Source organism: Impatiens glandulifera, chromosome 9 (assembly GCF_907164915.1).
Source record: "Impatiens glandulifera chromosome 9, dImpGla2.1, whole genome shotgun sequence".
In the NCBI taxonomy this organism is placed as follows: Eukaryota; Viridiplantae; Streptophyta; class Magnoliopsida; order Ericales; family Balsaminaceae; genus Impatiens; species Impatiens glandulifera.
Genome location: NC_061870.1, coordinates 37,654,278 through 37,675,964, shown reverse-complemented (window position 1 = coordinate 37,675,964; position 21,687 = coordinate 37,654,278). Strand labels below are relative to the sequence as shown.

At 34.3% G+C, this 21,687-nt stretch overlaps 4 protein-coding genes across 4 annotated transcripts; 1 reads left to right on the top strand and 3 right to left on the bottom strand.

Moving 5' to 3' along the window:
* Positions 1–646: 646 nt before the first annotated feature.
* Positions 647–4,050, top strand: LOC124916416 (histidine kinase CKI1). Its single transcript, XM_047457130.1, has 3 exons — positions 647–757; positions 836–1,081; positions 1,177–4,050. The coding sequence occupies exons 1-3, from the start codon at positions 647–649 to the stop codon at positions 3,826–3,828; spliced, it is 3,009 nt and encodes a 1,002-aa protein (XP_047313086.1). The 3' UTR covers positions 3,829–4,050.
* Positions 4,051–4,155: 105 nt separating this feature from the next.
* On the bottom strand, positions 4,156–4,586 carry LOC124914941. The gene has a single exon (XM_047455574.1). It carries the CDS (start codon positions 4,557–4,559, stop codon positions 4,302–4,304), a length of 258 nt encoding a protein of 85 aa, XP_047311530.1. The 5' UTR covers positions 4,560–4,586; the 3' UTR covers positions 4,156–4,301.
* A 1,807-nt stretch (positions 4,587–6,393) lies between these two features.
* Positions 6,394–11,139, bottom strand: LOC124914279 (DNA replication licensing factor MCM7). The gene is made up of 15 exons (XM_047454792.1): positions 11,006–11,139; positions 10,822–10,889; positions 10,677–10,736; positions 10,370–10,593; positions 10,116–10,293; positions 9,904–10,026; positions 9,684–9,773; positions 8,934–9,076; positions 8,449–8,626; positions 8,150–8,341; positions 7,879–8,051; positions 7,592–7,795; positions 7,354–7,519; positions 7,044–7,265; positions 6,394–6,927 (listed from the first exon to the last, which is right to left on the bottom strand). The coding sequence occupies exons 1-15, from the start codon at positions 11,049–11,051 to the stop codon at positions 6,823–6,825; spliced, it is 2,172 nt and encodes a 723-aa protein (XP_047310748.1). The 5' UTR covers positions 11,052–11,139; the 3' UTR covers positions 6,394–6,822.
* Positions 11,140–12,217: 1,078 nt separating this feature from the next.
* LOC124914154 (vacuolar protein sorting-associated protein 51 homolog) lies at positions 12,218–21,047 on the bottom strand. Its single transcript, XM_047454643.1, has 20 exons — positions 20,736–21,047; positions 19,291–19,430; positions 18,987–19,041; positions 18,758–18,865; positions 18,200–18,298; positions 17,994–18,071; positions 17,581–17,658; positions 17,206–17,361; positions 16,788–16,888; positions 16,632–16,699; positions 15,232–15,305; positions 15,045–15,111; positions 14,677–14,795; positions 13,866–14,132; positions 13,640–13,756; positions 13,455–13,526; positions 13,293–13,343; positions 12,909–13,139; positions 12,633–12,809; positions 12,218–12,513 (listed from the first exon to the last, which is right to left on the bottom strand). The coding sequence occupies exons 1-20, from the start codon at positions 20,910–20,912 to the stop codon at positions 12,391–12,393; spliced, it is 2,358 nt and encodes a 785-aa protein (XP_047310599.1). The 5' UTR covers positions 20,913–21,047; the 3' UTR covers positions 12,218–12,390.
* Positions 21,048–21,687: the final 640 nt, after the last annotated feature.

Below are 21,687 nucleotides of genomic sequence, written 5' to 3'. Positions count from 1 at the left end.
ATTTTCGGTTTATTACTAATATTATTGGTGATGAGTTTTCGATTGATAAATGACTATTTCAAAAGTATCTTTTATCTTTAAATAAGGTTGGTTCTTGAATTTCAATTGGAATCGGTCTTTTGCAAATTTTAATATGTTTGGTCTTAAATAAGGTTGGTTCATAAATTCCAATTGAAATTGGTCGTTTGCAAACCTTAATCTTAATATGGTTGGGTGATTTTCTGAATCGAGATGAATGAGTTTTTCCTAACAAATAAATAAATAAAGGTTATTTAGGGTTACGATTCTTACTTAAACCTCTTAAGTTCAAGTGGATTCACCTGTAGGGTCATTCAAACATCCTTCATTAAAAAATTAAAATAAATAAATAAAGTGCATACTATCCTTTGGTAAATATGTATAAGAAGTTTTACCTTCCATAATTAAAATGTAATTCCTAACCTTTGTTAATCAAAACAAATATTTTATATTTAGAATTTGGTATGTATAAGGAAATCTCCATTACTGTCATAATACATTCAAATAATATAAGTTCTAGCTATGGTTATGTATAAGGATATCTCCATTACTATCATAATACTGTACATTTAAATTATATGACTTTGGTTTCATCATATCTATTGACAGATTTTGACAAGTTGTTTGGATGGAAAACGCACAAACAGGCGACCTCATTGGTGATAAAAAGACAATAACAAGCCTAATGAAGCCCACTTCATTGATGTCGGGGAGATTAAACCCTTTCTTTATACTCATGGTAATTCAGTTTCAAGAAATTTAATTATCTTCTTCTCCTTGATCATTATTGATGATCATATTCAATGATCACATGCAGGCTTCTGTAATGCTGATCCTTTCGAGTTTGTTGATCCCTTTATGGATTATCAAACTCCAAAAGATTGAGCGTGAAGTGGATTCGATCAACCGCAATGTCAGCCAGAGGTTCATGTCAGAAATCAAAACCATTACAGAGTTACTATACAATAATCCATTGAATTCAACCACAACTAATTTAGCTACAATCTTAAGCTCATCTATTGAAAACCATGATGTGAACTCTTTTTCCACCATCCAAACAAAGGTATATATTGAATACTAATAATTTCTAATTATATATATATATATATATATATATATATGAACTTTAATTATTTGTACATACATCATTGTTATTAGGTTGCCCCTGCTTTATTTCAAGCACTCTTAACAGTTCCATGGCTGTCTAGAGTCTTTTATGCCGGACTTGATGGACTTTTCTTCTCTTATTACTACATGGGCGATGATCGAACTACACCGTTTGCTGTTTACTCAAATTCATCGAACAACTTAACATGCCAGACATGGTACAGTCAGCGTGTAAATCTCGACAGTGGGAAGCTATATGGAGATGCCATCGGCATTTCTTATAATAATGTTAGCTGGATTCAAGAAGCTATAGTCAATAATGCAAAAGGGTATGGTTCCTCAGGATATATTTGGAACAACCAAGAAGAAGATCACGATGATCTCTTATTCATGAGCATAGCCGGTCTCAAGAACAGATTAGGAGCTGTTTCTTTAGGATTTTCGGTGAATTCACTGACCACGAATCTCTTGTCTGGCTCCGGAGTTGATTCTAATGGAGGGAAGTTGTTCTTGTCAACAATAGATGGAAGAGTTCTTATTCAAGGGATTGCCAACTCCAGTTTGATGGTCGATGCCAGCCATGATTACTCTGTTTTGTTTGTACCGAATAATGGCAATCGTCGTAACATGATCAATTGTGGTAATGAGGAAGAAGCGTCGTTGATAATATGGGGAATTGAATATGCGGTTTATTGCTCTGCCATCGACATAATTGGCGTGAAATCTGTTTACGCAGTACTTCTGCCCAAGAAGAATGAAGGGTTTGTTCATAAAAATGTGGAGTTGGCAATGGTTACTGTAATATCAATGATTGGGGCAGTGATGGTGTTGGTGATTTTCTTCATAGTAGTAATGATGAAAGCAGGAAGAAGAGAAATGTTTTTAAGTTCATCTCTTATAAAGCAAATGGAAGCAACTCAACAGGCAGAAAGGAAGTGTGTGAACAAGAGTTTGGCCTTCACAAGCGCCAGTCATGACATAAGAGCGTCGTTGGCAGGGCTTATCGGTTTGATAGAATTCTGTCGTGAGAGAGCCTCGTCTGGTTCGGAATTGGAGATGAATCTCGTGCAGATGGAAACTTGTGCCAAGGATCTTCTTACAATTCTGAATTCCATTATGAACATAAGCAAGATCGAGGCGGGAAAGATAGAGTTAGAAGAAGAGGTTTTCAGCATGGGTAATTTGCTAGAAGAAGTTGTGGATTTGTATCACCCGGCTGGTATGAAGAAAGGCATCGATGTGATTTTGGATCCGTGCGATGGCTCGATCTCGAGATTACAGTATCTTGTTAAAGGCGATCGAACTAAGCTTAAACAGATCCTTTGGAATTTACTGAACAATGCAGTTAAATTTACTAGCGAAGGACATATAGTTGTTCGAGCTTGGGCTAAAAGTCCTAGCCTTGAGGAACCAGACATGTTCTCTTCATGCACGCAAACCAACTCCTTTTGTTGTTTTTGCGTAAACATCAAAGATGAAAACGAAAATGAAAATGATGTTGGTTTACAGGATAGTCGCCTTTTTCGTGATCCCAATTGTTGGGAGTTTGTGATTGAAGTTGAAGACACTGGCCAAGGAATTCCTAAGGAGAAACAGAAATTTGTTTTCGAGAATTATGTTCAGGTTAAAGAGACGGCTGTTGCACACCAAGGAACCGGTTTAGGGTTGGGTATCGTTCAATCGTTGGTAAGGATAATGGGCGGAGAGATAACTATAGAGGACAAAGATCATGCAAATTATGAAAGTGGGACTTGTTTCAGATTCAACACTTTCATGACATTGATGCCCGAACTCGAACCAGAGCCGGTAAGAGGAGGACCACTGTCATCAAGCAGCCCAAAACTGGATCAGAATTCGGTGGTGGTCTTGTTTATTCAAAGCAAACAGAGACAACTTGTGATTGAGAAATTCATGACAAGTATGGGAATCAAAGTTTACTCAGTAAAAGAATGGGAAAACTTTCCTCATGTTGTAAAGAAGGTGAAACAGAAGATGATGATCAGTCATTTAACTTCTTCGGGAAGATCTGAAATGAGCTCTAGGATGGACTGCATGAGTAGCCTCAGCACGAAGATGAAGGAATTCCCCTTGAGTTCATTAATGGACGGAAGAGACGAACCACACACAACATTAATACCCAATTTCGTACTACTAGTAATCGACCCAAGCGGAGGACGGTTTCGCGATCTGAGCAGGGCGGTGGCGGAGTTCAGAAGGGACATTCACGAATCTCGTTGTTGCACGAGAATCATCTGGTTAGATAAGCCAGGTGAAAGCAGCATACACTTGAAGGGACTAGATGAAGACAAACTCCCTTCAACCGATATGATCGTGTACAAACCCCTTCACGGGTCGCGACTCCATAACATCATCGCCCTTCTTCCGGAGTTTGGTGGCAGTGTTCAGAGGAATACTAATGCTTTAGGGCGCGCAAAAGGAATTACTGAAATACAACAAAAACAGGAGGAAAATGATGATAAAGTGTTGACGGGGAAGAGAGTCTTGATTGTGGAGGATAATGGAATGTTGAGAATGTTAGCGAAGAACATCGTTTCCAGTCTTGGTGGAATGGTGGAGGTCTGCGATAACGGGGAGGAGGCAGTTGAATTGGTTTGCAAGAGGCTGCTAATTAGTGATGATCAGAAGTTGGACTACATTCTCATGGATTGTGAGGTCAGTAGTCAAATACTCAAATATAGCTAGATAAACTTGTATGATAAAGATTTCTAAGTATTAATGTTTGATTAATGCAGATGCCAATAATGGATGGATTTGAAGCAACTGCAAGAATAAGGGAGGAAGAGATTCGGTATGGTGTTCACATACCCATCATAGCATTAACTGCTCATACAAGAGAAGAAGTGAAAGTGAAGAAGAAGATGTTTGAAGTCGGGATGGACTTCCATTTGATCAAACCATTGACAAGGAAACAACTCATAGATGCCATTGCTTCTCTACAGTACCACCATCATCAGAATCAGAATTAATTCTAGAACCTTTCTTTGTTTTTTTTTTTCAAATTTGGAACTGAGTTCAAAATGTAGTCAACATTAATGTAGTAGTAGTGGTAGAAGTAATATGTCATCATGTTCAAGATAAAGCTTGACAATACCAATACCTAGTTACTTTCTGGTTCAATTTCTCAATCAAATCATAAAACTTAAAGCAACTACCTACTACTTTCGCTTCTTTGATTTTGGGGGAGTTCCTTCATCTGGACTTTCCTCGTCATCTTCGTCTGAAGAGATTTCGTCAGGTTCAGGGACTTCATTGGGTACATTGTGCCTGGTGATGTAGTCTTTAAGTATGATCATGATGTCTTCTTTAAATGAGACCAACTCTTCAGAAAGAACCTCCTTGTTTGGAGCCTGTGCCGAATGTGTTTCTGTTCCAAGCCTGAAACTTGCTTTCACACGAACTTTACCGGCTTCCATGACGTTTTCTTCAACTTTGTCCTGCCCATTTCAAATCATTTTTATCTCTTGCATTTGAATTCAAAGATAAGAAAATGCTTGCATACTATGTTCATATGATAAAAGGATCTGCAACAGCAAATTTCAAGAATTCACTAGGCAAATGCCATCATCTTATTAACTAACCATTATTAGAGAAGATCAATTAGAGCCGGGACAGATAGAGATAATTATGATATAAGTTAGGTTTATAAGTCTGAAGGGTAACAAGATGAAATCATACATATACAAAAACCCGCAAATTCATTATACTGAAAACGTATAGGGGCTTTAAACAGTAGTCTTGCAGGGAAGCGATTAATAAAACTAGGAAATTAACTTAAATTAGGACCCAATAACATATGAAGCGATCATTATCGGAATCGGATGAAGTGATTACCACGAAAAGATAAAGAGGGAAAGAAGAGAGGGAGATACCTATGAAAACGACCCTGTTCTTCTTCCTTACTCTTCCTTCGGAGCAGAGTGAGGCAGCAGCGGCCGAGCAGTCTTCAAAACCCTAACTTCTTCTTCTTTCTTACGAGAAGCCACAAGTATTTTGACTTAACAGTTAAGAATTTCCTGTTGTGATTGGTTATTTTCAATTCATAGATTTAGTATGGACAAGACAAACTTATGATAATATTAATTTCAAATATTTTTAATATTATTTTTTGAAAATGACAACATATATTAAAAATGAAAAAAAATAAATTAAGCAAAATCATAAAATATTTCATTAAAATAAATAATAATAAAAATAAATACTCAATAAATTATTAAGCTTGGAAATCTTCCAGAATAATTATTAACTTCTAACCGACTCACTTTGTTAAACTAATCTCAGAAAACATCGTAATAATAATATTATGAATGATACAAATCGGATGACTACGATAATTAAAAATTCGACGATTTCTTTCCAACCAGATAATCCAGCAAAAAATAATTTGGATAGTAACCTAAATATGTAGGTATATCATATCAACCGCATCAACCGCATCAATCCAAACGTCTCTGTAACTACCAAAAGACTCGGGCATTACTCAATAAATTCTAGTAATCCTCTACAAAAGACTTCAAATACTAGTAACGCTTTAACAATGTAAAAGTAAGTGAGTTGCCGATTCAACATTTTTGTGACACTAAATTTGCCGGTATAACATTTTGATGACTAGCCATAATTATTTTTATGACTAGCTATAATTCCCAATATTAATGTTTTAATCTAATTTAATCAATAAAATAATATATATTATTTTTAATCTATTAAACTATCTAACTCCTCCACAACTTTGGCTACTTATAAGTTAAAACTTACACTAATTTAAGGGAGAATCCAACCTTTAGTTTATCTGAGTTATAATAAAATAATTATAAATTAATTAATGAATTATATACCTCATCAGGGGAATATAATATGGCTGTAGTTTTGATCGATTCTTTTCTGAATAATAATAAATAGAACTAAATATATACTATTAAAAGTATATTTATTTATTTTTCATAATTTTATGTCTATAAGTTTTTGTTTTTCTTATAAGTCTGTAAGTTTTTTTTATATATAATAATACAAATTTTAAATATATATAATATTAAAAAATTCATTTATATAATTATTACAAATTTTTTTCAAAATGAAATCCCTCATCAAAATTCCTAAATTGCACCATTTTGAGAGTTAATAAAAAAAAACACATAGTTTGGCAAAATAAATTAAAAAATTAAAAATTTCCAAGAACACTATTTTCTTTTTAAAAAATAATTTTACTATTCTCATACATTACAAATAAATAAATACACTTTAAAGTAAAATTCTCACAGTAAAATAATATATAAAAAAGTAAACAAGCAAAAGAAAAGTTACATGCTATGCTAACAATATGAAATAAGTAAAAATTGAAAACTAGGTAACAATAACTTCTGTCTGGGAAACTTCAAATACAAACTAATTAAAGTTAAAACAAATATCTACCAAACATTGAAGTACTATAAAACATAGATGGCTACAATGGGACACAAAACATATGAGGGTAGGTTTTTCCAGATGAAAAATAACGTTAGACAATTATAAATGAGATGAGCAATGAAATGAAATGAAATCCATACACAGAATGGTAAATACTAAACTATACTCCCAACCTCACAAATAAGTAACTTTGGTTTGCCATCACTTGGAAATTATGCTTCCTAGTACTAGTACTGTTAATAATAATACAATAGTTTGATGATGATGATGATTTCTTCAAATGTCAATAAAACGGATGTCAAAAGTATTTGGATGGATCTGCCACACATTCAACGATGCGTATTCCTCCAAACATTCCTTCAGTTGGGCCTCACTATAACCCTGCATTTATGTATGATCATGATCCATGTTGCATCAGCAAATTACAAACACCTCCCTTTTGATCTTTAGAAAACAAAAGAAATAAAAATAACTCTAGATTTCTCTTCATCAATTACCTTTCTAGATATCCAGTTAAGAGCATCGCCATATCTGACATCCATTTTATTGCTCCTTGCCGCTTCATCTCTCAATATTGAGTATATATCAGATATTGCATCCAGTCCACTCCTTTGCCTATCCTCTGAGTACAATGAAAACTTTGACATCTGCATTAATCTCAGCGCCTCATCCACGTCACTTTGAAGAACCGATTCAGAAAATCGCAGCCGAGCAAGAGACTGCAATCAATCAGATTAATTCATTTCATTCATTTCTAGACAGACATTTTACAACAAAACTAATAATAATAATAATAATAAAACTTACAGCAGATATACGGAGGATGCTAAGTAGTGTCCTGACTGTAGTATATGAATGGGGACTGTTTGATTTTGCTTCTTCTTGCCGGATGCTTGAGTAGGCACTGGCAATATACTCCTCCAGCTCTCTTGGGACAGAAGGCGATACTTTCCTTGCAGCAGATATATATGCCCTGAAAATAAAACATTATTAAAATTTGTACCTTCACTACAGAATATTGGACAACAAAAAAAACAAATCCTACCGCAGAACTGATGGCTCAAGAGGAGTGAACCCAAGAGCAGGAGATTCTTTGTTCTGATGGACATAGACAACATGTCTAGCCAATTCAAGATCACTATCCATGTCTGCTCTATCCAATATCAACCACAGAAGATCAAATCTTGACAATAAGGCTGGAGGGAGATTAATATTTTCAGCTGGGGTCCTTCTCATGTCATAACGTCCCCTTTATCAGTGTAACAATTAGAAAGTGATCAGCTTTTGTGCATAAAGAGATATTTGGAAACCAAATGGGGAAGATATTTGTACCAGGCTGGATTTGCAGCAGCAAGAACAGCTGTTCTGGCATTGAGAGATGTAGTGATCCCTGCTTTTGCAATGCTTACAGTCTGTTGCTCCATTACTTCATGTATTGCTGTCCTGTCAGACTCATCCATCTTATCAAACTCATCTATGGCACATATACCCATATCAGCTAGCACCTGAAACAGGATGGCACACGTTTGTGACATAAAATTAGTGTAAATAAATATACTTCTTCTAGTTGTATATTCCAAAAGGACTTGTAAGAGTGTCTCACCAGAGCCCCCCCTTCAAGGACCATCTCATTTGTTACTGGATCTCTTTGTACAGCAGCAGTTAGACCAACTCCACTGCTTCCTTTTCCTGTGGTGTAAACTCCCCTAGGCGCAACATTTATTATATGCTTCAGAAGCTGACTTTTTGCCACTCCTGGGTCACCCATCAGACAAATATGCAGATCTCCTCTGATCTGTTGTATCCAAATATGAAGATTATAGTTTACAATTATTGATAACATATGGTATTTACTTTCTACTATCATAGGGAATAACAAAGTAAACTCATGTACAGGCATACCCTCATTCCATCTTTAAGTTTTCTATGAGGAGCGCCAACAAGAAGTAGAAGAAGTGCCTTCTTAATATCTACGTGGCCATATATTTCAGGTGCTAAAGATTGTGACAACTTATTATACATATCACCATCATCAGCTAACTTGGCAATTTGTTCTTTCTCATCTCCTCTTAGTTCGTACCTGTATTCAAAATATGTATCACCATGAGTCACTATTATTCAGTAAGAGAGCATTGTGACTTAGTCCAGATACTTTTATATCATTTTAAGATAATTTAACTATAAGAGGACTAGGTTCTCATGCTATATATTAGTTTAGAAATCTCCTATACAAAAATCAAATGAGACCACAAACAATGTAGATCATAATTGTTTGAGAAAGTCTATATTACTAGTAGGTACAGCCATCAAAAGATTATACAAGAGTCAGTAATATAAATTGTTCCCACTGAAGAAACATTTAAGCAAAAAACAAGTTCATATCTTACTCTTCATATTTTTTCTTGAAATGTGAAACAGACATGGCCTCCAAGTATGTATCTGCAACTAGACCAGCTCGCATAGCTCGGAAGCCAGTGTAAGGAATTGGTAGAAAAATCCCTGATATCTCTACAACATCTCCTGGAGCAACCTGATGAGAAATGAGCAAAAAAACTTGTTCAGAATGGATATGCAAACATATCGATAGAGATTGAAATTTAGGGTTGACAGATACTGTAAAAAAACTCATTCTATTGAAATTTAGGGTTGATAGATATTTAGAATTTGGGATGAGAAAGACTAATTACTTCAATAATTTTGATCATTATCTTTTACATAGTGATAATCTATGTCTATATGTTCTAACGCTTGTATAAACTAATAGAACTCTAATTCTAAATTAAATCCCCTAAACTAATAGATTTCTATGAATATAATTATTTAAACTTAACAACTATATCTAATAGTATTAATCTGACATCAATTGACCCTTGTGAATTTACCCTTCAATGACCTAATCTCTATCTGGTAAATGGACCGGTAAATACTCGTTTTTTTTTGTAGGTTGTCATTCTGTCACAATTAAAACCAGTATCAGTTGAAGCAAAGTCTGCCTATTCAATGTTACAAGTAAAAAATAATAGGGCATTCATTACATTTGCATCTTAATCTACTTGCTGGGACAACTTCAGGTAGTATTTGCATCTTAAATAAGCTACATATCAATCCTTTATATAACATCACAAGCTAAAAACAACCTTTCTGGTGAGTTCTCCCCTAAAGTGAACAGTCATTGTCCGTGGAATATGACCTTTTGGAACATGCTCAGATAACTCTTGAATCTTGGCCTGAAACCATATCAATTGCAATATGATTAGAAATGTAAAACATCATTTTATGAAGGTTAACACAAAACCATACCAAAAGAAATAAAACTACTTACTACTAACTAGATAATCAATGGATAAAAATAAATACCTCCTGGAACCTCAAAAACTTTGATGCTCTAAGTTGAAGGATTAGGTTCCCTTTTGTAATGTTTGTTTTACAGCGACTGGTTGGGCACTCAAACAGAGGCATAAATACCCTAGCTGTTACCTCCTGTTGTTTCATTCAAATGAAAAGTGTTACTATAACAATAACAGAAATCAAAATGGACTCTAAAATGCTTTATGTAAATTACTTATTACCTGGTAGATTTCAAAAGCACATTCATCACAAGTGTATACAGCTACTTGCATCAAAGGCTTCACATCTGAGCATCGTGTAATGATACCCGATATGCTCACAAGCTGGCCAATGGAAGAAGCCTTGACTTCCCTAATAGTAAATGGTCGACCCTTGGAAGACCCTGTGATGTAAACCTCACTGGATTTCCACAAAGATCAATTAGATTAAAATTAGTAATAGATTCAACAACTTTTAAACGAGATTGAGAGCTTACTAGTAGCGTTTGATCTCCGGTGGCATCATTTGTTTTGGATCAGAACCCTCCACGTTTTCACTCCCGTCCTCAGCTCGTTGGGTCATCAAGATATCTTGGTCATCATCAGGAAATGGTTCAGTTGCTTCAGGCATAAGCTCATCAATTGCATTAGCAAAAATTCCAAGATATCTCTTGGTATTATCAGTGACCCGTCTAACAAAATCTTCGTCCACATCTTTATACTGAAAAGCAATGCGTATTGAGAACAGTAATCAGAATAACAAATATATGTGTTTCATGTATGAAGGTGGGTGCGAAAGTTTACATCCAATAGGTCTTCGATTTCAATTTGGATAGCCTTGACCTTGTGGTTCGCAACTTCTTGCTGGAACGGAGAAAAGGCGTAAAATAGAAGAATCAGAAGTTGTTAGCCCAAATACTATAACTTTAATACGAGACGGTGAGCTTACAAAAAGTTTCATGTATTTGGCTTCACCATCGGCGTTGGCGAAATTGGAAAGAAAATCTTTCGCTATATCTGCAGAAACATAAGTAAGTTTAGTTTTGAATCGATCCGATTAAGAACGAAAATCGATTCGTAGATGCATCGTCCGTATGCAAGTGGATAGATGGAAAGAACACAAACACACTTACCTTTGTCCCTACTGAAGTCGAAATCCATGACAGCCTTCGATGCCATCTTTAGAGAGAGAGATTGGCGGTCGGCGGTCGGCGGGCAGAAAATAGGGGTGAGAAATAAGAACAAACAGAGAAATGAAGTAAGCCCTGAATTTGGCGCCCAAAGAAGAAGAAACTGGCGGGAAAAGGGAAGAACGAGGACATGTAAAGCTGAGATCTGACCGACCACGTGTACGCTCTAGATATAGGCCAGCTTTTGCATTAGTCTATTCATATCCCTATTCTATAGGGTAATGAGTATAAATCTCTCCCAAGTCCTAATTATTTCACATCATTTCTCAAAGTTCAAATTGGGATGATGGCACAATTTTCCGCTTATTTTTAAAAAATAAAATAAAATTTCAACTTCATCAAAATAAAACTTAGGATTAATTCGTTCTAGTAATCCTTTAAATTAAATTGACACATAATTAAAATATTATGTTAACTTTTTTTAATAATAAATATTAGTTTAAAAAATGATTAATTATAAATTAAATTGTTTTAAGAGAATAAAAAAATTTAAATTTCACTCATAAAATTACACATTATTCTAAAAAAAAAATGGGTAACATAAAGTTATTGTCATTTTTTACATTTACATTGAAAAGAAAAAAATAGAACAATACAATTGTCACAAATTTATTTAATTTGTTTTATTATATTTATATTTCCAGTTTATTCATTTAAATTGAATATATAAAAAAATCAATTAAATACTATCAAATAATAAAAAATATATGACTTGATGAGTTGATGTATAAAACTCTATTATTAAAATAATCTATAGAGTACTATTTAGAATTGTTTTTAAGTTTAAAATATATCAAATAAATAAAATATTTAACACAAAATAAAATAAATTGAATTAATGATAATTAATAATTCCAAAGAAAAAGAAAAAGGTGCAATTAAAAATTCACTTTTTAAGTTTACAGTAAAATTACATACCCTCCAAATTCAATTATACCCTAATCAAACATAAAAAAAACTCAGGTTCAATTAACACTAAGAAATTCATAATTAAAAGGGAGGCATTATGGTGAAGAGTTATGCTAGCCACTCCAGAATAAATATGGTTAAGAAAACATAATCTCAGATTAATTTTCCAAGATAAGTTAAAACCTAAATTACTCAAAAAAAAGAAAACATATATATAGAATTGATTCAAAGATTGGTCTTCCTTATTCAAAACCATAAGAAGAGAAAATTTATCAAACACCAAAAGCAGCCGTAAACACAAATTCAAGTAGATAGTAAAGTGGGATGAAATTGTCATCAAACAGGAGTACACAAATCCTTCACGAGTCTGAATGACATACAAGAACAAGGTAAAATGCATTTTGTTTGATTGTAGTTGCTTAAGCCAAAGAAGAAAAGTTCTGTTCTTTCGTCTTTGACAATTTTTCTTGTATAAGTTTATCCAAGATCGGTGGCTCTAAAGGTATGGGATCCAGGCATCGTTCAGCAGCCGCTACAATAACCTGTTTGTTCCCAAAAGCATAAAGAATCCAAATACCCAAGTTTTACTTTTCCCAGTTTGACTTACATATTTATATTTCATACAGCAACAAACCGAAATTGGCAGAATGAATGCTATTACCTCGTCAAGAAGGAAATCAACTGCAGCTTCATCTTCAGCAATATCCTTTACAGGAGTTCTCATAAATTGAATGTCCAACTGGATTTGCTGAAATCCACTTCTATTAAAAGTGTAGAGACGGACAAACTCTTGCAAACTCTTGAGGCAAAGTTTTAAGATGGTTGTTAGCACAGAGTCCTGTAAAGCAAGATACGCGGTTTTGGATTTCATTCATTCTTTAAATGCAATGAAGAAAGTATACCATATTGTTTTTCTACTAGAATTTGTAATATGAACCTGTGTATGTTCAACTTTGGTAAAAATTTCCATCTTTTGCTTGAACAATTTGGCCAGGTGAGTTTCTAAAAGCTGGCTCCTGGCCTTCTGTGTGTTCGAGCGAGTAATTTTATCATCTCGTAAAGGATTACTGCGAGATGAGGCAGTGCTTCCATTGCTATCAGTGCGGCGATGTTTACGCTTGAGGCCTTGAGGCAAAATCTGCTTTACTTCTGTTCCTACCACATCCAACTAGCAAATACACATTTTAGATGCAAATAGAGAATATAAATGTATATATATATATATATACACACTTATTACTTTACTGTTAAACCAACTGCCCATTTAGAAGAGCTCATAACCGATTATAATTTTCATGTATTTCTAATTAACTGAACTTACTTCTTGGAGAAATAATTCCACAAACATGTGAACTTCCCTGGGTTCCTTGTGCTGCAAAGGATTTTTTAAAAGCAATGTTCAGCAAGGCCACACATGTTAGGAATGCATCAAACATTCAAACTAGAGGCGGTCTGTCACAATTTTGTACACCCTAATAATTACCTTGACCCAATTTGGCGCTGTAAATCTTTTCCTCAAAAGAACTGAAACTTTCTGACTTCTCATACGGATATACTGAAAAACATAGGATTATTAGAAAAGGTTATATATCCTATGGCATAGTTCCATGAATCGAATCAATGAATAAGAACTTGGTAAGTTTAATGGATGATGTATATAAAACATACAAGACTGAGAAACTTTTCAGCATCTGATCTGAAGATACGACAAATTTCTGCAGGAACAAAAGCAGGCCCGTATTCATAGCCACGAAGGCCACCTCCAGAAAAAGAGGTAGCAATTTCCTGACACAGATGAGACAAAAGTTTAGGTCAGTTCCTTGTGACTATAAAACTCAGGTCAACTGAGTTCATGAGGAAACACAACAAACTAGTTATAATGTGTGTTCCTTGCCTCTGTAATCCTTGGGATGGCACTTTGTTCAATAAAGACACAGAGTTGAGATAACAATAGAACTAGCCCCGAAAGAACCTTCTCCTTCTGTGTTCCTTCCGTCAAATCTTGATCATTACTGGTCAAACTATTCTGTCCAGAAAGTGTGAGGAACCTGTCATCAAGCTTTTTAAAGAAGTTTTGGAATCCTTCTTGAACCCAGTCAATAATGAAGTCTCTCAACTTCAGCAGTAGTCCAAAGTCAGCATCAAGAAGCAACCTAAATTCCTGTGTGTTGAAACAGAATTATTTAGCAACTTAAAATAGCTGTGTTTTTTTATGCCAAGTAACAAAGTTTTCCAGGATTTCTTATGAAAAGGAGAATTGGTTCTTGGATTTCTTGTGGCAAGTGGGGGTCTGGTCCAACAACTTCATAAAAAAAAAAATCTCAAAGTATTTTTTATGTATTAGATAGACATGACTTTTACTACATGATTCATTGTTTAAATTTATTGATACGTGATGGTAGGGACTGCTGTTTACTGGATGCAATCATCTGTATCCTGTAAACTCTACCAGTATTGTTTAATGCATTTTACAAAAAAAACTGAAGGCAAGAATAAACACATTAGTAAATACAACTTTGTTTCACAGCCTTGTTTTGCCATATACTATTAACAATGTGACCTGAGATGCAACTGAGCAATGATAATTCCTTGTTTAAATATCATAGCACAGAACAACTCTTGAACGCTTTGTTTGTGATGTTTTTATTGGAGATGGTGAATACCCATAGCCCATGCATAATTTCATTTGAAATTTCTACTTTTACCTTTAGGACATTCATGCTGCCATCTGTTACAGCTCTTTTGCCGGCATCAAGGGCAGACTGCAATTGAAAGGCTTCTTCAGTTGCCTCCTTTGATTTAGATGGAATTTTTGTAACAGCATCTGTCAGGCCAAGCAAATAAGTAATAAACCCATAACCACAATTGACAACTAAAAAACTATTTAACATTATCATGAACTTTATTTTGCAGATGGTTTACTAAGATACTGATACATATTGAGCAGAAAGAATTACATAGTTCCAAACTCCTAATCAATACTCTTTTCAAATATTACAAGATTTCCACCAATATATACATCATTCATTCTAAAAATGAATTGATAGAATAACTAAGCTTTTACTGTATCAACCTGATATATCTTGAACCAACTGCAAAAATGTGCTGTCAATGTAGAGTTCCACAGATGCACGGGCAGCCTGAAATAATACCATATGCTCTGTTGGTATAAGTAAGTTGATATTGTTATAAGTGAGGAAAGAAACAAAGGGAGGAAAGATGGCAATAATAAATTCTGCAACTGAAACAACAACAAAGACCTCAAAAGAAAAATCAGGAAGAGCAGCCTCAGGTAGAACTTCATCCATAAGAAGCACATCCGTCCAAATTATTCCTGCAAGAAGACAGTTGTTTAGACTAAGTGGCTGAAAACATAAAAATTCTTCTATGAGCTATAATGGAAGCACACTTTTTGCTACCCTGTGAACAGGAATCCCACAAGCTTTAATTGGGTTAAATAGTTCAATGATAGAGAATTTACATCGACTATGGTTTAATGAGCAAGCAACCAACCCGTGAGTAGGATCAATCTTAAAGATGTTGGTTTTAATTGGGTTTGGCAATAGCAGTATCAAAACCAATTAGGTCTTGTCTTTAGAATTTATAATACACCAAATCAAACTACTCAACAACCCTTGCATATTTTATCTAAAGATATGCACAGGTAATAATAAAGTGGAGTTCTATTGTAGTGGCTGACACAACAGTTTAGAGGTAACTTTTTCATCACAATGAAAATTGAACAACTGTGATGACATTGTTCAGTACATCAGACTACCACCCTTGGTTACAGTGAATTCTCTAAGCACAAACCAACTAATAATGATGGTCCAAAGGTCATTGGCAAATGACAGATTCTAGAAAAAATATCAAAACATAAACAAGAACTTGATGAAGTAATATCATACATGGACGGTTCATCAAGAAGCCGATACACCTACATTGCTTCGGCCATAAGGGAAATAGAGGGGATTATAGTATTCCAAGTATGAGCAAGCACTAGATGAACATGGTGTCCAAGTCAAATGGATGGTTTAAATGTTATCAAATTTGGTCAAACTAATTGGAAACTTTGATTTTGTTAAAGGAAATATATAAATGGTAAGTTTTGGCTGTACCACCCCAATTTACCTGATGACTTCAGAAACCTAATACTAGTATAACGGGTTTCATAAGAACATGTTTCATAAGCTCAGTTGATCTCATCCGAATTGAATATAAAAGTTAAAAGTTATTACTTATACAATAAAATAATAAATATTACTAGAAAGCAACAGATAGCAGTGTCATCTTTATCAAGCATAATTAGTTGTCAGCATAAGATAATACATGTATCTGATATATAAATGTTCAAATGATAAGCTTATCTAAATTATGTGTATATCCTGTGGTAACTTCTTGTTTAGACTCGAAACTAATACCAAAACCACCAATACTTTATGTTTCACGAATCTGGGGACCTACCAAAATTGTTCAAAGAGCACAAAACTAGCAACTAGAACATAGTTAACACAATTTTCAGACTTTCAGTATATTTACAAATATTTTGAAATGGAAACAGACACCAAATAAACATTGAGAGATAGATAACTTTTCTGCCAATGATAAATTTAGTAAAATAAAAGAAACAATATAACGGTTTAACAGCAGCAGGACTTACGTAACATCTTTAACAGTTCTTCAGGAAAAATCTGCCTCCGGATCCTTTGTTCAGTAGCTTCAAAATGCCTTCGGACAAAGTTTTGGGTTGAGCACAATGCAATAAGTTTCTCAACTAAACTTGAGTAAAGGCAGCAACATAACGAGGTGAACATACTTGATAACTAGGTCTTTTGCAAGTTTAGTCAATTGTTTCTCTGAATCAGGGAAAATTGCACGAAAAGCACGGATAGCTTCAGCAAATTCATGAGTGGAATCCTAAAGACAAGATTGCTGATTAATACATTTGAATGGGACATCCATCAATAATGATTAGAAACAAGCAAACACAAATGTATAAAACATGTGTCTATCACAGCTCACAGAAATAGTAGAAAGAGAACCATGCAGTTAAAAAGCATTATAACTTTTTCTAAGTTCACTGGTTCATATCAATAAAAATTGATGCATCAATTTTGGACTGAAACATTGAATGGGTGGATATGCCTAACCTATTTCAACTATCTCCCACAAATTAACAACTCTTCAAAGTCCCAGGAACACATTCACATGAAAGTCAGTTGTCTCAAAATTACCTCATGAGTGGTAGATGCAGCTGAGTCAGCAGGAATTTCTTCTTGAAGAATTTGCTTATCAACAATCAAGACATTAATACTTTCTCCACAATCAAGCTGAAGGTCTGTGAGAGATTGTTCTAACTTTTCCAGTAGTTTTGCCTTTAAACTGTCAATCTGTCAGTCCATTGAAAAAATTCAACATAATTAATATCTAGGCTATATGCATGGTTGAATTATCTCATCTCAACAAGCTCGCATTCCCAAGAAATTAGGGAACATAAAACCTAGAGAAGGAACATACGTTCTTTAATTTAACCAAGCCCTTTGAGATTGATGACAAAAAAGGAAAGGAAATACCCTTGCACAAATAAGTGGATGCTAACAGAAGATTACCGGGAAATTTAATTGTTTCAGCAACACTGCAGCCTCTGCTCTTGACTGTATGGATTCCGAATCTGAGTATACTTTTCCCTGAAAATAAATTTCTTTCAGACGTGCCTTTCCACAAAATAGCAAGAAGAAATAAGGCATCATGAGAACTTGTGGTTTCTCTCCGCTATGCAAGGCTATAGATTTCACTTTGATGACATGTCTACAATCAGTAACCTAACTTTTCAGTCCAAATGCTAGTTCTAAGAATACCATGTAACATTGGAATCACTTCAAAAATTATTTCCTGAAGGTCCATTCCTTGCCTCAATCTTTTGATGTCCGTTTTATGAAATTGGCATCTTTGGCCATGGTACCCATATAATCAGGCAAAATATACCTTCTATAAGAAATATGTAAAGCAATACAATCATAACCTGCAAGTTTCTTATTATAACAGCCACCGCTTCTTCAGATGCTCTTTTACAATCCTGGAATGATGAGTCTCCGTATGCCTGGTGGGTGTTCAGATTAAGGACAAACAATGCTTCAATTTTATAACCTCTTATGTGTTATTCATTAAAGTCATGTCTGAGAAAGTATATACAAATGAAAAACATAAACCGAAATTAGGAGATAGAACCTTGAAAATTGGCATTGCTCCAGTATAAAATCTGACTGCATCAGCATAAGCTTCTGACTTAATACACTTCCCCAGCCTGGAAGGTAGATCATATATGAACTGCTCTTTTCCACAGAGAATTAGATCTTTGTAACTCATACATAGCCAAATACCAAAACTCATGCATATGACATGACTTGTAGTAAGAGGAACCCGGTTATATAACCAATTAGAATTTATAGACACACTAGATTTTGGGATACTTTCTGGTACGACCTCATAGAAGTAACTTTTTTTTTTGCTGATAAACATTCTAAGCAATACACAGTATCTTCATTTTGAACTAATTTGGTACTATAACAGATGATCATACAATTGCAAAAAAAAACTCTAAATTCTTAAGATATGTAATCTGTCATCACATATCAAAAATACAAGATATGAATTACATTATTTACTCAAAATCACATGGATTTTTACATCAATTAGGCATTAGTTATTTTATTCAGTTTCATTCATAACCAAAAAAACAAACTTTCTCTTACTGCTTTTAGGACAAAGTTGCAGCATGAATATTACCTGAACTTTACGGAGAAGATTACGTGTGCGGTGCAATTTCTCTATATGCTCCCTCTTTTCAAAAAGAGAAGTATTCACCCCGTCACTTTTTGATTGCACTGTCAGTATCTGCGAATAAATTAAGTAAAATTAGAGTGTCCATGAGACCTTTCCTTTAGTTCATTTGGTCTGTTTACTTGAAACTAAAGACCTTGTATTTCAGGATATGTTAAAGTATTCTCCTAAACACCTTGTCTAGAAGTTGTTCCATGTTTGATTCCATTCCCACTATATTAGAGTTCATCCTGGATGAGGAAAGAACACACATGAGTTAAATCTTAAATAATAGAAATATAGAAATCGCACCTGACAATGAATTCAATATGATAAGAACATGTGGAAATTTGCTTGTAAAAAAATGTTAAATATATGATGCCATCTCCATCTAAATCTTAAGAATAATAGATCCACATACAGATTCAATGCAAAGACACAAACAGGCAAGGGATTTCAACTCATGTACAAATTGAAATGACAAAGAAGAATAGGTCAACCTTTTAATTGTCTCTGTGGCACTAATAAACTTGTTATAATTCTCATACACCAACATTTGCAAGTCAGTGTCTAGATTTTTAATCTCAGCGGCCATTTCAACATGTCTCTGGAGCAATCCCTCCAAGTTTGACTTTTGTACCTAGAGAACATGAAAACAAAAACAATATCAGAAACAATAATAACAATCTTCATTCGGCCCAATGGGTCAACTATCATCAAGGAAATGCTACTTTTGTTTTTGTTTTTTTAAAATGGTCATGAAGGCTCAAACTCACAACCATGAGGTCATCATCCTTGTGCTCTACTACAGAGCTAAACGAGCCTTAACAAGGAAATGCTACTTAGCCTACTAGTAAGCTAAATATCAAATTCATGGAAGTCCCGCATTAATTGTTAGACCGGTTACATTCAGTAGATATTTTAAAACATTTAAGTCAACAAAGTTTTTTTCCCCAAGGACAGGTGCATGAGTCCAATAACTCCATATAGATCGGATATGGGATGCGGTTAATTAAATCTGTCAAAAATTCAACTAACAATATGATTTATGTTTTTATAAATGCTTCTCTTGTGATAATATAAGAATAAATGGAGTAAAGCCATATATTCAATCTCTAAGTCAGGAAGAACATAAAAGTGAAGAGCGAAGAAATACGAATGGATGCCAGTTAGGATCAACGTTCCTTATGGATCTAGTTTGTAGAAGGTTATCATTAAAGTATGGTCCCTTTCTCTAAGAGCTAACTTTTGGATTTGGAAATGGAAAAATAATTTTCTTCTGGTCAGACATTTGGCCGAGAAAGGAAGGATAACTGAACTTTATCCAACACTTTTCAACCTCGCCAAGGATTAGAAGCTAATGTTTCTAACTACTTCAATGGAGTGTTGGTTCAGTTTCTTTGGATGGTTGGCAATTAGATTTGAGATGTTCATGCATGATAAACTCAGGCGTAAGGATTTTGTCATGTCAAGTTGGTGTTGTTTGTGTGAGCAATTAATTCACCATTTGTTGGTCTTTTATCTTGGTGTAATATCGATTTGGGATATGATTTAACTAATGCTCAAGGCTAACTGGGTGATACCAAGGGCAGTTGATGATTATCGGAACATTAAAAGGAAATGCACCAATATGGACATAACCAAAGTTCCTTTTTTCACTTTTTTTTTAAATTTTCTTACAGGGAGGAAATAATTATGGAAGCAACAAAGACAGATCATTTCTATCACGTCCAAGCATAGAGGCAACTACTGTGAAATTTTGTTTAAATTCATTTCTATCATAATCTAAGTAATGAAACTTAAATCGAAAAGAAAGGGCATCAATTTCATAATGAAATCATAAGATCGGCATAAGATCGATCGAGCTTCCCTGAATCGACAAAATAACAGAATTGAGGAGTGATAATTAGATGAAAATAGAGAGAGAGAGGGAGAGGGTAAGTACAAGAAGATTCATGTACTGATCTGCGTCGAAAGTGATGGTGTTAATGGTATCGAGCGTGGCGTATTTAGAAGAAGCATTGGCAGGCAGCGATGGAGGAGGATCTGTTGAGTAGAAGCTTGAGAGCAGATCCCTCATTCTCTTGGCCTTGTCATCAAGCGGAACATCATCCACCCCCATCTTCTCTATTCCTTCTGAAAAAACTCCAATTCAAACACACAATTGATGGATTTGCACTTGCTGTTTGTTGAGAGTCGAATCACGATCACACGTGATAGCAGAAATTCCCTTCCGCAAGAAGGAATGGCTCTAGACCAGAAGACTGTATTTCTTAGCTCTCGACATTGCTGATGGCAGAAATTTTAATTTGCGCCTTATATTTTCTATATATGTTTAAATTGGGGCTAATATTTTGTAAAGTTAAAATATTAAAGTTTATAATTTATATAATTATTTTTCAAATTAAAAAAACAATTCATGCCAAGTTTTTTTTAAATATATATATATATATTATATATATATATATATAATGTTGTTTAATTTTTCAAGTGTCCGGATTACCGGGTCGAGAATTGTGGTTAATTTGAATATATATGTAAGAGTAATGGATATTTGAGTCGGATTGTGGGTTGACCCGTTCATAAACTTAAAACGGTTAAAAATCAAATTAAAAAAGCTATAGGTATGGTTCGAACCTGCAACCTAACAAAACAAGTACAACATTTTAATCAACTAAACTAATAACACTTTATATTTTAAAATTAAAACCAAATTTGATGAACGTGTGACATTTTAACAATATAAGTTCAACTTTTAACTAACCAATATATATATATATATAATGATACTTAATTTTTTAAGTGTCCAAATTGTCTGGTCGAGAGTTGTGGTTAATTTGGATATATATGTGAGAGTAATAGATACTTGGGTCGGATTATGGGTTGACTCGCCCATA

Excerpts from the sequence above, each read along its gene's own strand:
- LOC124916416 (XM_047457130.1), top strand. The coding sequence starts at position 647 with ATGGAAAACGCACAAACAGGCGACCTCATTGGTGATAAAAAGACAATA. Across the intron at positions 758-835 it reads ACCCTTTCTTTATACTCATG|GCTTCTGTAATGCTGATCCT; the intron begins GTAATTCAGTTT and ends GATCACATGCAG. Across the intron at positions 1,082-1,176 it reads TTTCCACCATCCAAACAAAG|GTTGCCCCTGCTTTATTTCA; the intron begins GTATATATTGAA and ends CATTGTTATTAG.
- LOC124914941 (XM_047455574.1), bottom strand. The coding sequence starts at position 4,559 with ATGGAAGCCGGTAAAGTTCGTGTGAAAGCAAGTTTCAGGCTTGGAACA.
- LOC124914279 (XM_047454792.1), bottom strand. The coding sequence starts at position 11,051 with ATGGCATCGAAGGCTGTCATGGATTTCGACTTCAGTAGGGACAAAG. Across the intron at positions 10,737-10,821 it reads CCAAATACATGAAACTTTTT|CAAGAAGTTGCGAACCACAA; the intron begins GTAAGCTCACCG and ends TCTCCGTTCCAG. Across the intron at positions 9,774-9,903 it reads AGTTTTTGAGGTTCCAGGAG|GCCAAGATTCAAGAGTTATC; the intron begins GTATTTATTTTT and ends ATATGGTTTCAG.
- LOC124914154 (XM_047454643.1), bottom strand. The coding sequence starts at position 20,912 with ATGGGGGTGGATGATGTTCCGCTTGATGACAAGGCCAAGAGAATGAGG. Across the intron at positions 13,140-13,292 it reads TGGAATTATTTCTCCAAGAA|TTGGATGTGGTAGGAACAGA; the intron begins GTAAGTTCAGTT and ends TGTATTTGCTAG. Across the intron at positions 12,514-12,632 it reads TTGATTTCCTTCTTGACGAG|GTTATTGTAGCGGCTGCTGA; the intron begins GTAATAGCATTC and ends GGGAACAAACAG.